The sequence below is a fragment of the Physeter macrocephalus genome, chromosome 8 (assembly GCF_002837175.3).
Source record: "Physeter macrocephalus isolate SW-GA chromosome 8, ASM283717v5, whole genome shotgun sequence".
In the NCBI taxonomy this organism is placed as follows: domain Eukaryota; kingdom Metazoa; phylum Chordata; class Mammalia; order Artiodactyla; family Physeteridae; genus Physeter; species Physeter macrocephalus.
The window spans coordinates 124,301,606-124,316,815 of NC_041221.1; the positions used below are offsets into that span (position 1 = coordinate 124,301,606).

Below are 15,210 nucleotides of genomic sequence, written 5' to 3' on the forward strand. Positions count from 1 at the left end.
TGAAATCCTGTTAAACTGGAGACAGGATTAGAGGTAGATAAATGAACCAAAACTTTCATTTAAAATTATATTCTCATTGGAAGTCATTTGTGTGTGCTTTTGTATATATTTGTATCTAAATATATTTGTATATATATATTTAGAGAAGAGAGGGATTTGTAAGACAGAGCTGTTTCCATATTGGTGATTCTTCAGTATCCTCCAGAATAGTTTTTTAACTTGTCCTCTAAAAGATAAATTGATAGTAACAAGCCCAGTATTCTCTTCAGTGATGGTTCATATTTTCAGAAGATGGGTCTTTCAGAGAAGACTCTTATGCCTCCATACCAGAGTTGTCATGTTGAGGAAATTATGGAGTGGCCTTACCTTTTAGCAAAAATGCACACAAAGAAGACTCTAGAGAAATAATAATAAGTAATGCTTATTGAGCGCTTACTGCAGGCTTACAACTCTATGAGGTAGAAAATATTATTTTCTCCTTTTTACAGATGAGGAAACTGAGGCAAAGAGAAGTTAAGTGGCCTGACCCAGAGTCCCAGAGTCAGTAAACATGAGAAATGGGATTTGCACCAATGCTGTCCCACCATGTAGCCAGCTCTCTTAACTTTTACACCCTACTGCCATGCGTGGACTTAGTCCAAGAAGTGCTGGGGGGAGAGGAAAGTTACGCTGAGATTTATTTTCAGCATGGATGAAGACTTCTGAGAATTATATGAGAGGACCATGGTGCTCAGTGCTGATAACTAGCAACCTTTTTATAGATAGATAGGTAGGTAGGTAGGTAGATAGGTAGATAGATAGATAGATAGACACACATATCATAGAATTCACCTATTTAAAGTGTAGAATTCAGTGGTTTTTAGTGTATTCAAACAATTGTACTGCCATTACCACTATCAATTTTAGAAGATCTTCATTACCACCCCACAACAAAAACCCTATTAGTACTTATTAGCAGTCATTCTCCGTTTACTCCCAACTCACCCTCCCACCCCCTTCTCTCTATTCTAGGCAACCACTAATCTACTTTCTGTTTCTGTAAACTTGCTTATTCTGGATATTGTATAGATTCATATAATATGTGGTATTTTGTAACTGGATTCCTTCTCTTAGCATATGTTTTTAAGGTTCATCCATATTGGAGCATATATCAATACTTCATTCCTTTTGACTGGCAAATAATATTCCATTGTGTGGATAGGCAACATTTTATTTACCCATTCATCAGTTGATAGACATTTGGGTTGTTTCCAGCTTTTTGGCTATTATGAAAAATACTGTTATGAACATTCTTGTACAATTTTTGTGTGGATGTGTATATTTTAGGTGTACACTTAGGCGTGAAATTGCTGGGTTGTATGGTAACTCTAAGTTTAACCTTTTTAAGAACTACTGCACTTGTTTTCCAAAGCATCTGTACCATTTTGCATTCCTACCAGCAGTGTATGAAGTTTCCATATCATCACCACACTTGTTATTATCTTTTTGATTATAGCCATCCTGGTGGGTGTGAAATCTTATCTCATTGTGTTTTTGATTTGCATTCCCTCAATAAGCAATGATGTTGAGCATCTTTTCATGTATTTATTGGCCATCTGTGTATCTTCTTTGTAGAAATATCTCTTCAGATACTTTGCTCATTTTTTAACTTGGGTTATTTGTCTTTTTATTATTGAGTTGTAATATCTCTTTATATATTCTAGCTTTATGTCCCTTTTCAGATATATAATTTGCAAACATTTTCCCTCTGTGATTATTTTTTCACTTTCTTGATGGTGTCTTTTTTGTTTGTTTGTTTTTTGGTTTTTTTGTGTTATGCGGGCCTCTCACTGTTGTGGCCTCTCCCGTTGCGGAGCACAGGCTCCGGATGCGCAGGCTCAGCAGCCATGGCTCACCGGCCCAGCCGCTCCACGGCAAGTGGGATCTTCCCAGACTGGGGCACGAACCCGTGTCCCCTGCATCAGCAGGCAGACTCTCAACCACTGCGCCATCAGGGAAGCCCTTGATGGTGTCTTTTGCCACAGAAAAGTTTTTATATTTATAAACTTCAGTTTATCTATTTTTTTCTTTTGTTGCTTGTACTTTTGGTGCCAAATCTAAGAAACCATTGCCTAATCCTAGATAACAATGATTTATGCCTGAGTATTCTTCTAAGCATTTTATAATTTTAGCTTTTACATTCTGGTCTTTGATACATTTTGAGTTTGTTTCTATATATGGTATGAGGTAGGGGTCCAAATTTATTCATTTGTATGTCAATATCCTGTTGTCTCAGCACCATTTGTTGAGAAGAACATTCTTTCCCCCACTGTATTGTCTTGATATCCTTGTCAGAAACCAATTTACCATAAATGTGACAACATTTATTTCTGGACTCTCATTTCTATTCCATTGATATATATGCCTATCCTTATGTCAGTAACATACTCTTTTGATTGCTGTAGCTTTGTAGAAAGTTTTAAAATTGGGACATGTGAGTCTTCCAACTTTGGTCTTCTTTATCCAGATTGTTTGGCTATCCTGGGTCCTTTAAATTTCCATATGTATTTTAGGATCAGCATATTAACTTCTGCAAAGAAACAAGGTGTAAAATTAAAGAGGATTGAATAAATAGATCCATGAGAGTAATATTGCCAACTTATCAATATTAAGTCTTCAGATCCTTGAATATAGGAGGCCAACAGTAACCTCTGCAGTGGTGTCTCTCAGCCCTTTGGAATTTGTTGAGAGCTTCTTTGGCTTCTGGCAGGAGTAAACTGAGAAAAACTGTAGTGTGCTTGATTTCTAGTGTTTGAGAGCTACCTTGGGAAACAGGTCAAGGCTTGTGTAATAGACTTCATTTTCTCTCAGTAGGAGCTACCCACAGAAACAAGGACTCCCTAGCCCTCTAATTCCTTCTTGACTTGCAAAGGCTGAGATAACTGACTTCCCAATGTGAAATTCCACCTTCCCATGTTTCTGTTTGGCTCTTAATTACTAAATGTTAAAACTACATCCCTCCAGGGATTAAACCAGATTTTGTGACTTCACAGCATTCTTGAAGTTCTCAAATATAGTGACCAGTAGTAAGTTCTGAAAGACCACAGTGAAGCAAATAGCATTTTAGCCCCCTGGCAAATTCAGAACTTAACTAACAGAGAAGTCACATCATTTGTTTTGGGCCATACTCCACCAACTCTACTTTTGTCTTATGAATATAGAGGAAGTGTGAGATGTTCCTGAACACACCAGTCATTGATCAAGTATCCACCTGCTTTGATGATTTAGAACCAGCCTGTGAAAAGCATGCACTAGTATACATGAGAAAAGCAGGAGATATGATTTGGCCTGAAGCCAGCAAGAAAATGTGTTAGTTGCATTCCATAGTCTGGGTCATGGGGTAAGACAAATGATCCCATCTAGCCTTAGACCGGTGGAGCTCCTGTGGGGATGCAGTGGCTTTGTCACACAACATAATTTTGTAATCCTCTGTCCATCTGTGACTGGTCTGCTTCTCCAAAGGGGAGGAAGTTTTGCTACTTCATTTGTTCTATCACTTGTTGCCCACCATCTCTTTGCTTCATGGCTCCAATGTCTAATTCCTGTGGGTCTTCTGCATGGGCTGTTGGTCTGTAAGTATCTAAGACTGCTGGGAGACATTTTTAAAAGCAGTCATCCCCTGCACTCAACAGAACACACTTGTATAAGCAAACATATGTAGAGGAAAACAAAGTTCCGAAAAACACCCTACAGTTGGATCAAGAATTGGCTTATTTTTCTAAAAGGAAAGAAGAGTAGACTCTGTATTATGTACACAGAACACCATTTCATTGTCAAAACTGGGTAGACTCATCATTTTTCATTACATACTTGTTTTGAGTAACTACCTCATAAGGACATTTCAAAATATGAAGAAAGCTTTGCTTTTCCTTTAGATATCAGGTTTGGGGCAAAATAAGTAACCTCAGTCCAGGGAAGCAAGTGATTCTGTTTCCTTCCTCCTTATTGTGGAGATTGCTCTAGGTGAAATGTTGAGAATCGCTGGAGAGGGTAGCAAGTATGTGGGATGACAGTGAGCCTTTTGTGAAGGAATCAATGAAATCTAACACAGGGACCTGGGCTCTTCCCTCGACCAAATCATCAAGATACTGTAGAAGCACCAAATGTGCTCAGCCGCTGAGGATGGGGAGAGGCTGATCTGGCCTAGGAGTATGGAGCCAGAAAGGAGGGTCAAGAGACCTTTATCCCTCTTTGCAAAGAAACTGACATACCCACATTGAGGAAGTCAGGCACTGACATGATATACTGAGGAAGTCAGCTTGCTTTCTCACCAAGGGGCTCATCACCATCCGTGTAACTTCACTCTCTTTTCTAATGTTTGATAGTCTTTTTTCTTAAAGGAAACAAGACTCATTTATTTCTACTATAATTGATAGTCCCATTTTTACCTAGTCATAAAATAAGTTTTCAAAATGTACTACCATAAATATTAACCAAAAGTTGCATCTGACATCCCAGATACTATTTCCAAAAGAAATGTAGCATTTTTCAAAAGAAGAGACATGCACTTTTATTATATGTTGTTAATTAAAACCTTAATTTATTGATGTGTTTAGCCAATAGGTTACTTTATCAAACAGAGGCAGATTGCATTAAAAAAATGGGAAAAAATGAAACATCAACAAGATATAGGCTGTGTCCTGGGCTCATTCTCCTACACCTCTGCTACACACACACACACACACACACACACACACACACACACACACACACACACACACACAGTCTAATAAAATGAGACTGACTCTTCAAAATCATTTTTATGAAATTCCAGGTGTCAGTGAAATATAATTAAGTGTATGTGTGTGTGTGTGTATGTGTGTTTCCAGAGTAGTGGAGTGATATGCTTTATAAAGTTTTTCCCCGAAACAGTAGAAACACACTGATGTTTTTTTTTCCTTCCTTTCTGCTCTGACTTCAGTCAGCCAGATCACCTCTTTGCTGAGTGTTACAGCTAATCAAGATTTCATTCCAGCTGTCTGGGAGGATATGCAGTCTCCAGGCTGGTTCCCGACCCTGGCTAAGATCACTGTCACCTGGGAACTCCTTTAACTCATATATTCCTGATCCCCACTTCACACCTACTAAATGACAATCTGGAGGGTGCATGAGGAGGAGGAGGATGGAGCCATTGCCAGCCCATAAAGTACCGTTCAGACAAATTTGGAAAAGATTTGGAATTCCCTCAGGGTGTGCTTCTTGGTGGTAGAATGCAACGAGCTGGATTTCTGCTCTAACTTAGCCCTTTAGCCAGGGACTCTTGTGCAGTGTACAACCTGTACAACCTTACTTGTTGGCCCTGTTTGTTATTTAAAAAGTTACCCCGGTAATTGCAGGGGCAATTACCCATCTGTGGGTTGGCTTCTGCTCTACCTTGCTACTCTAGTGATTGAAGAGGTTGGAGTACAAGGGAGCATTTCTGTGACAGAAAACCTCATAGCCAGTGGCAAAAGACTAGAGGAGGCTTAGAGATACATTCATTCCAGAACAAAAAAGTTAAATGCTAAGCTGAGAGAAAAGAGATTAAGATGCCAAAGCAAAGTCTAGGAGTCTTAGGAAAGAGAGTGGGACTAGCAAGGCTTGGATAATGATGAGGAGGGGAAAAGGGAGTAGGAAGAGAGGTGGGGTGCTCGTCTGAGCCCAGCCAGGAAGGGGGGCACTGGAAAGAGGAAACACTGCAGGCAATTTCATGAGAAGAGGCCAGCTTTTCTACTCTTCCCAGCAAGCAGAACCAGGCCTGCAGTGGTCCCAGCACCCCTCCAGAAGGACAGCCCCCCTTTCTAAGTTTCCACACATACACCGAGTTTGATCAGCTGAGCAAGGGAGCTGCTGCTTCGGACACTGATCGGTGATGCCTGAATTGTCATAGTAAAGGGAGACCCACCTTTCTTTGTCAAGTGACATAGAAGTGCAAATTCAAGTGCACATGAGTTTTAATCAACGTGCTTTGCACCCAATCAGCCACAAGTGCAAATGACTTGTTATTTGACCCTTTAAGATATTGGGGCAGGAGGGTAGGAAATGTGTAGCACATGCATATGTCTGTCTGTCACATGGTCTTGGGGGAGGGAGTAATTTAAAAGCAGAACATGGGGTCCCGAAAGTGAGGGTGGAGGGAGGGGCTCGCCCTCCCAAAAGAAAGGCTGTTGTAAAAGCCAAGCTTCCAGATCCCTAATCTGCCTGGCATTCTGTTCTGTTTGCTTTTATCTGGGCCCGGACTAAGGCAGGCCATGATCTCTGGTGTTTTGTGTTGCCACTGCAAATACAAACATCTCTGATTTACATTATTTATTTATCAAGATTTTTTTTTCAACTTGGCTACCAATATAGCAGTTCCTTCTTCCTTTAACGGTTATGGTATTGAAAGAGAAAAATTTGATTTAACAACCATTTATTGAGTATGTCCACGTTGTATGCAACCACAGTGCTTCCGTGCTAGGAACAGGAAGATGAGGTGGCCCCGGCTCCTGGCCGGCAGGAAGACACTCATGACTCTCAGGGAAGGCATTGTGTGGGCAGAGGTAGATAGGCCAGGGAGTCACTTGTCTACACTGCCATACGCCTCTGCTTCAGGTGTCCGGAGGATTAGAAAAGCAGAGACAATGTTATGACTAAGTAATTTAGTTCCTCTCTCCTATAATCACCAGGCCCAGTGACTATTAACAAATCTTACTCTTTGCTCTAATAGATATTTAGTAGCTCGTTGCTTGGGAACAAGACATCGAATCAAAATCATTTCCTTCATTCATTAACGCCCCAAATATTGCAATACTTGTATAAGGAATATAAACAATTAAGCAAGACAAGGAGTTTGGGTTAGATCTCTGAGAGGGGAAATAATGACACCCCAGATGATTTATTTACTGCATTCATGCAATCACAAATGCCTAGTGAATGCTGATTTCACGTGGAGGCCGTGGGCATAATGCATCAGGCATTAAATGCACGAACATTTCTTTAGAGCTGCTTAGCTGAAGTTTATCACGATCACTCAGCCATTGCCTAGCAACTAGTGAAGGCTATCAAAGAGCTCTTTGTCCTCAGTCCTGGCAAAAACAGTCCCGCACAGACCTCCTTATCAGTGTTAGAACATTTATCAGGAAAAAATGCTTGCATTGAACTAGAGAGTCCTGCAAATTTAAAGATATCCCCTTCCGATTTTGTCCCTTCTTCCAAATAGTGTAGGAAGTTGTTTCCTGAAGTAACTCGTATTAAAACCTCTATCTGTACTTTGATAAACATTCCAAAAGAATTTCCTTAAGATGTCCCATAATTCTTCTATTGCTTTATAATCTGGACTAACATTTAAAATCACAGACCTGAGCTCATCAAAGTCTGTCTTGTCCAAAATAAGCAGGGCAGACATTTCCACCCCCTTAGCCGGGAAGAGTCCCCATTTTAGGTACAAAAAACATTAACATGTTGGGCTTCCTGGTTTGAGTGCTCTTCTCGTAACTTCTTCAGAGAAGCAAAGAATGATATGGTTGCTCCATACAGTTGGAAAATGGTTCTGAATATTATGTTGAAAAGAGGAACTGTGCTTATTGACTCATTCAACAAACATTTATTTAACACCCTCCATGTGCTGGGCACTGCAGTGAACAAAAGCAGGCATCATCCGTCTCTCCCTCACAGAGCTGCCAGAATTCCTAAACTACCCTGGATGGAATATGGGTGGGGGGATGGTCTTTCATCTGCCTTCTCTCCTGCACCTCTGTGGAATTCATCTTGCCCCCAGGTGCCATTGATTTCATTCAAGACCTTGTCATATTTATCACTTTTTACTTGGGTAACCCAAAAGAGCCACCTGACATGTCTTCTTTCTTCCAGGCTCATCGTCTTCAAACCATCATCTTCCTTCCTACAAAGCACAGATCTAACTATGCCTTTCTCCTACTTAATTGTCCATCTGGTCCCTGTTAACACCAGGCGGAAGCTCATACTCCACAACATGGCATCCTTGGCTCTTCCTTGTGTGACCACTGCCTGCTGCCCCATTGCCTTTCCTGCTTTTCCCAGCACCAATTTCAGTTGTCCCCAACACTTGTGATTTCTGAAGGATAGACACATACTTCTTAGGGCGTGAACCTTGCACCCACCATTCTGTTAGCCTGAGACCCTCCTCCACTTTCACAAGCTAACTCCTTCCCTAATCATGATCCCCAGACAGGGTTGGATATGCCTGTTCTGGGGCCATTATCACCCTAGAATTGGAGGTCTTTCCTAGAGAACCTTTCACGAGCAAGCCAGCAGTTTCTAGACCCCTTGAATGTTTATTGAGCTGAATTCTCTTTTCTGTCTTTGACAAACAAGGTAAGAAAAAGATGTCTTATAGCACTCCAGCAAGGTTGGCAAAGAGTAGGATGAGAACAATGGAAATAATTAAGGAAGAAAACACATACACAAATACACACACAAAAAACACACAGCCCCTTTCCCCCTCCCAAAAAATGGTTAAAGCAAACTTACAATTCCCTATCCTGGAGAAAGTTTTATTGCAGGGTTAGCCCTATATGGAGGTCACATCAGTGGCCGTATACCAAGTGTGACCTAGAGAAGCACTTACCCCAGTACTACCTCCTGAATTTCAGTCAGCCTCACTGCCTGAAATTCCACAGCTAGAGATTTATTTCTTAGGCTTCTAACATGTATGCTGTCTTAAAATACTAATATTTTCTAGAGAAGATAACACCTCAGCAATAATACATTTATCTTATCTTTTTCTGACTGTAAGATGAAACGAAAGATAACAAACAGGAGGGCACAGAGGTCCAGAGGGGAGGAATATAGCACTAGGAGAAAATGGTGCAGCAAGAGGAAAGAAGACTGCTTCATGCTTTTTTTCCTGGAGTTGCCCCTTGACTGAAACATGCTTTATATTTGTCTCCAAATAGATTTGGCATTAATATCTCCAAAATGATGACTCACTTTTACTAGTGATAGAGGAAAAAAAAAAGGAATTGAATTTTTAAAGGGAGTTGGTAATAGAATTGTTATAATTTACTTGCCAAGGAAAGACTTCTTTGCAGCCCTAAAATAAAAGTTGTTTAAATGTAAGCTTGGTTCTATTGAAATATGCCCATATGATTGGAGACAGAAGGCTTGATAGATGATCTCTAGAATTCCCTGTGATTCTCTGGACATGAAATGATGGGTAAATCATGTGAAAAAAAGCTTATCTTTGCAATGGAGCCTTGTAACTTCTATGAAAATTACCTCGATAAAGTTGATTGTAACTGGTGGTTATGTTAACCAGCTGGACAAACCTACTAGAGAAGAGGCAACAGATATGAAATAAAGGATCACTTTATTCTGATTTGCCAATCTGCCCTGGCATCATTTTTCTTGACATGCTTTGATTGAGAATGTGCTAATTAATACATAAATCATGATAATCTCTAATGTGAAAAAGCAGCATATGCTTTTTGATCTAAAGTGTATTCCATCTTAACTGCATTTATTGTCATGTAGAGATTTGGTAAGTATTTGATAAACGAAATCACCATAAATGGCTAAATCTCCACCTCCCGCAAACTCCTATCCCACAAAAAAAGTGTCAAAAATCGGGACTAATTTTCAGGATGATTTTCAGATTAACCAGATAATCATTCAGCTTCCACTTCTTTAAAATCCTAACTCAGATTTGCCTGGGTAGCTCCAGACCAAAATGGCCAGGGTCATCTGGATCTCTATGAAGCAGGTGTCCCATATTAGCTGCTGCTAAATAGGAGTCCTGGCTCACCATCAGAGCTCAGGACTTGAACTTGAATAGAGAGTGAAGCCTGTAGCGGGTTACCTTTATGGGTACTTCTTTCAAATTTGGAAAACAAACTTTAGATTTGCAGCCTCTTTCAAAGTGGTTTGCTCCTCAATCCATTTGATGCTTCTGCCTAGTAGAGCTATGAGTCAAAACACCAGCTAAGGCTCTGGGGCAGCTTTAGCACACTTGGGGAGCATAGCATTTGCAATTCCAGCTCAGTTTTTCGAAAGAGATTTGAAAGAAAGGTCAAATATTTGTGAACTCAAGAAAGAAAATATCATAGTAGGCCAAAATTCCGCATTTTATTTTATGGGGAACACTTAAACCCCAGTTGGCTTCTAACAGGCCTGCTTGCCTTTCTTCAGCCAGCAGCCAAGCTAAAATAACAGTCTGTTGTAAGTTCAAGCGAAACACAATGAGGTCTGTGCTTTTTCATGCCTACTTAACAGCCTGTACCAAGCAGAAGACTTTCAGATGGAGAAAAACAGGAACAGTCAAAAGTGGAGTTATTTCAGCAGAAATGACTGGCCACCAATTAGCAACGTTCACTTTATGGTTTGGGGCTGCTTCTGTGTTAAGGTTTGGGCCATGGTAACTTTTCTCCTAATCAATTTAGGAGCAAAAACTTTAATACAAAACAGGGCCTTGTCAGCCTCCTTGGTGCGGGCGGAGTTCGTGTTCTGGAATCGTCAGAGTGGGAGTGGGCTTGTTCCTACTGTGTTTTCACTTGGTCTGAGGCCAGCAGTTGCCAGTTCACTCCTAATTATAACTCATTCTTCTTGCCTCTCAATACAAGGAGCATTTCTTTGAGTTGTGAAGTATTCTGATTTACCAGAAAGAGCCCCCTGTGGCATTTTGCATACAGATTTACAAAAGAAACTTCCATTTATCTCAAATAAAACCTGGTTTTATTTTTATATTTTGCATCTTTGTATTTTCTTTGTTTCCTTTAGACATTTGTTCACTCGAAACTGACTCTAAAGTTTCTCTGTTTCCAGACTGAGAGTTAAACACCTGCATACGGGTTCATAATAATCAATAACTTAGACAACAGCTATGAGTAACATCATTTGTGATATTCTGCCTGTGTCTGCCCAATGGCAGATTAAATTTTTAAAGAGAAATTTGGTGGCACAGATTAGTATATCTTTCTGTCTGGCACACTGTATTTTCAAAATATTTTAAGACTGTGTTTGTTTGCTCCAGGGGAAGATTTTCTTTACGTAACACAATTTAACCACCTTTTGCTTCACCTTGTTTTTTTACATTTTGTCCATTTCTCCATTAAAACAAAGAATGGGGAAGGGAGGAAGTTGCCGGAGGCTAAAGGATATAGTATTTTTGATAAATTTTGCCTTCAATAGACAGAGCCCTTGGGCTTCTCCTCTGCTCTCTCCTCCTAAAGAAGAAAAATCAGTATAACAAAGATGTTCTACTCCTTCTCCTTTATGACGCCACAGAAAACAGTTCTGGGATTATTTTAATGTTATGACGATATGATATATGATCCAATATATGATGATGATGTATTGATGTGTATAAGTGGATTTTAAGCCTTGTATCATCCCCACTCACTGCTGCCCGTGATACCTCAGAGTCGATATGGTGACCTTGGTCCTGGTCTCTGACTTAGCATCCCAGGCGCCCGCCCCAATGGCTTCTCACTCAGCCTCGCCCGTGTGCCTTGTTTCAGGTGTCCACTGTGACAGCGTGTGTGCTGAGGGACGCTGGGGCCCCAACTGCTCCCTGCCCTGCTACTGTAAAAACGGGGCTTCGTGCTCCCCTGACGACGGCATCTGTGAGTGTGCGCCAGGGTTCCGAGGCACCACTTGTCAGAGAAGTAAGTGTCTCGTTAGATGGCAGTTTCCATCTTCCCTTCTCGGATCGCCGTGTACATAATCATGATCTCTGGCCCACGCCTCAATTCATAGAAGTGTTCTGTTGCAGTCGAGGGCAGGGGAGAGTGGCGTAGGTCACCCTGTCCTTTGCAGAGCTGTCCTCACTCGATAGCCCTTCCCCAAAAGCTTCATTCTTTCCAACCTTCAGGACTAACCTAACAGATGGGGCTTTAGCCACTTCTTCTCAGGAATGATTTCATTGCCTCGTGGGCATCATTATCAGTTTCTTGATCCTGCCTTAGATCTTGCAAATGGTGTTCCAGAAATCCATTGACCTGTAACTATTTTATTCAACCATTTTGGCATTGGCCTTACCTCAATTACCAGAAGTCAACATCAGCCAAACTTTGCGGCAAATCATACGTCCTTCTAGTAGTCTGAAAGCCAGTGCTCAGGGGAAAATAGGATTGCAGAGCTTAAAATGGGGGCTGATGACATTGGTCAATAGAATTTTTGAGTTAGGGAGTGATCCATAAGATTTCTCTCAATCTTTTAGTAAATGTAATCAAGAAAGGAATATATGACTAATTGTAAGATACATTATTCTATTTTTTTAATTATGATTTTTTGCATTAAGGGTTCTATGCTGTCATTCTATACTTAAATCCAAATAATGTCTTGGGAAGAACCTAATTATAAAGCATTTTGCTTTTTCACTTTTCAATCACAGTCATTAACCTGGACCATTTTGAGGAGGAACGATCTTTTAATTCTGACTGTAGATCTATTTATTGCCAGAAATGACTCTTAAAGAAAGGATTAATGTGTGGCTTGAAAGTATTTATTTGGGCCTTGTTAGTATTTAGAATTTTATTTCTTTAATTTATTTGCTCAAAAAAAATTCCTCAAGCCCCTGCTCTATGCCAAGCTTCGAGCTAATTGGGGCCATAAATGGGAAAATAAAGAGAACTAAGACATTTTGCCTGCCCTGAAGCAATTCAGAGTTTACTGGCTTCTTTTCATTATTAAAGAGTGCCCTCGTTCCTTTTGTTGTTGTTTTATACTTGGAAAATTCTCAGTATCGTTAAAAAGAATTTTTTTTTTAACCTCAAACTTGAACTAGATCCTTATGTGGAATAAGAGAGAAACACATCTCCAGGAAGATAACTATTTCCTTTCTGTTTTCAGTCTGCTCCCCTGGTTTTTATGGGCATCGCTGCAGCCAGACGTGTCCACAGTGTGTGCACAGCAGTGGGCCCTGCCACCACATCACAGGCCTGTGTGACTGCTTGCCTGGCTTCACAGGCGCCCTCTGCAATGAAGGTAGGGTGCGCAGGCTTTGGGAGCAATACGTGGTGGTGAGCACGCCCCATGCAGCCTGTCCTCAGGCTTCCCAAAGGACACGTACGTCTTCAGCTAGCAGCTAGCGATGCCTTCTGGTAGGCTGTGGCTGCAGCTTCTGTAAATATGACTTCGAGCTTTGGAAAAGCTGGCTTGCCAATCCAGCACAATCTCTTTATTCTCTGAGCTGTGCTACTTTTCAGTTTTAATTGGAAACAGCCTTCCACGAAAAATCAATATGAGGAAGGATTTTGACTCCCTGAGCAAGGAGCCAGGAAGATTTCTAGAAATGTGGTGATGTCTCCTGATTTGTGTTGCCTTACCGAGGGTCTTTGGCTTCAGATGTTTGTAAAAATGAGCTCATTCAGGATGAGAGATGCTCTTGAGTAGAGGCAGTTACCAAATGGACGGCTGGGTTGATGACCTTTAAAGTCATTTCCTATCCTGAGCCTAGGGTTCTGTGAGATGAGATGTAATTGTGAGTTTCTGACCTATGATTTATTCACAGTGTGTCCCAGTGGCAGATTTGGGAAAAACTGTGCAGGAATTTGCACCTGTACTAACAATGGAACCTGTAACCCCATTGACAGATCTTGTCAGTGTTACCCAGGTTGGATCGGCAGTGACTGCTCTCAACGTAAGTCTTGTTTGGGAACAACTGATCAACCATTTATTTACATTTGTTTTCAAATTCTTTGGGATTGAAGTATGAGTATTTAAATAATCAAGAAAGACTATATGAATAATTATAAGATATGTTATTTTAATTTTTAAGTGGCTTTTTTCCCCTCAGTAAGAGTTCTATGCAGTGGTCCCGAATTTAAATCCAACTCATGTCTTGGAAATAACTTAAATAGGTAGCACTTTGCTTATTCACTAAAATGATTCTTCATTTGTAAAAAGAGGGTCTTGTACTCAGAAAATCCATTCAAAAGTTCATTCCAGACTTCAAGTGTCAGCTATGATTTTTCCCTTGCTCTTGGGCAAAAATGGTACACACAATTATGGGAGAAAATTTTTTCATTTTTTAATTACTTCATATTTATTTATTATCTTCTTGGGGCCATATTCCCTACTGGATAACCATATAAAAATTGTAAGTGTTTCTTCTTTTAAGTAGTTCTTGAATTGTTAGTATGAATAAAAAGTACTTCTTTGGTAAATCAAATCATTTTACCCCATAATTTTAAATGTTACTTCACAGATACTTTATCTGAGGTTCTGATTGCTCTTCAGTGGGCGATGACCCCTAATGATTTAGTTTGATTATTTTCCGCTTTGTCCAATTAAGAGTTTTTACAGTAAACCAAGTCTTACAAACAAATAGGAACCTTCACGTTTAAAACAAGCCTCTAGGGACAGCTCTAGAGTAGAGTGACACGTGCAGGTCTAGACATCACAGACGTGAATTATATGACCTTGGGTTCCTTAACTTCTCTCGAGTCACACCATCTTGCCCATATGGTCTCTGCTCAAATGTCCTCTCCTCAGAGAGGCCTTCCGTAAAGGAGTAGCCCCCATCATTCTTGTCCCCCTTTCCCTATTTTATTTTTTCTTATAGTCCTTACTGCCCTTATTTTTTTGGCCGGCTGGGTGGTTGGTTGGTTTGCCTGCCTCCCCTACTAAACTACAAGCTTTCAGAGGGTGGTCTGAACCTTGTCTTGTTCTCTGCTATCTCCCCTGGGCCTAGAACAGTGCTGGGCGTATATAGGTCTCAATGTGCGTTTGTTGAATAACTAAATCTGTAAATTTGGAATGATATTTACTCTGCCCACCTCGCCCTGCAGTCTGTGTACAAACGCCATGTCCGTCATGGTGGCTGCTGTCGCCATCAGCATTACCATCCGGAATTGAGACTGGTGTGGAGCATGGTCTTTCTCAGTCCTGATGCCCACTGCTGACCTGTCACACGCGAGGGGCTGTGTAAGGCGGGTGGGATCCTCTCTTCGGGGTACTGGCCTCAGGACTCTCACAGAGCTCTCCATCCATGCATGCTGTGCTTTCAGCTTGCCCACCTGCTCACTGGGGTCCCAACTGCATCCACACGTGCAACTGCCACAACGGGGCCTTCTGCAGCGCCTATGACGGGGAATGCAAATGTACTCCGGGCTGGACGGGGCTCTACTGCACTCAGAGTAAGTGGCATGCCTTCGGAGGCTCACCAAGGGGGGGCCCACCCCAGGGGACACGGCCCCACCCTGCACACGCATGAGCTGAGCTCCCCAAGGTTCC

At 41.1% G+C, this 15,210-nt stretch overlaps 1 protein-coding gene across 9 annotated transcripts in view; it reads left to right on the plus strand.

Annotated features, from left to right (window-relative positions):
• Positions 1 to 15,210, plus strand: part of MEGF10 (multiple EGF like domains 10) — a 163,801-nt gene that overhangs the window by 129,231 nt on the left and 19,360 nt on the right. For 6 of the 9 annotated variants that reach the window (XM_055086732.1, XM_028493183.2, XM_028493184.2 and 3 more), the window contains 4 exons: positions 11,493 to 11,639; positions 12,826 to 12,960; positions 13,487 to 13,615; positions 14,985 to 15,113. The exons of 1 other annotated variant lie outside the window; for it this stretch is intronic. In XM_055086732.1, coding sequence (XP_054942707.1) covers positions 11,493 to 11,639; positions 12,826 to 12,960; positions 13,487 to 13,615; positions 14,985 to 15,113 — 540 coding nt within the window. The remainder of the gene's footprint in view (positions 1 to 11,492; positions 11,640 to 12,825; positions 12,961 to 13,486; positions 13,616 to 14,984; positions 15,114 to 15,210) is intronic. 2 more of the 9 variants (XM_028493187.2, XM_028493188.2) reach the window with 2 other exon arrangements.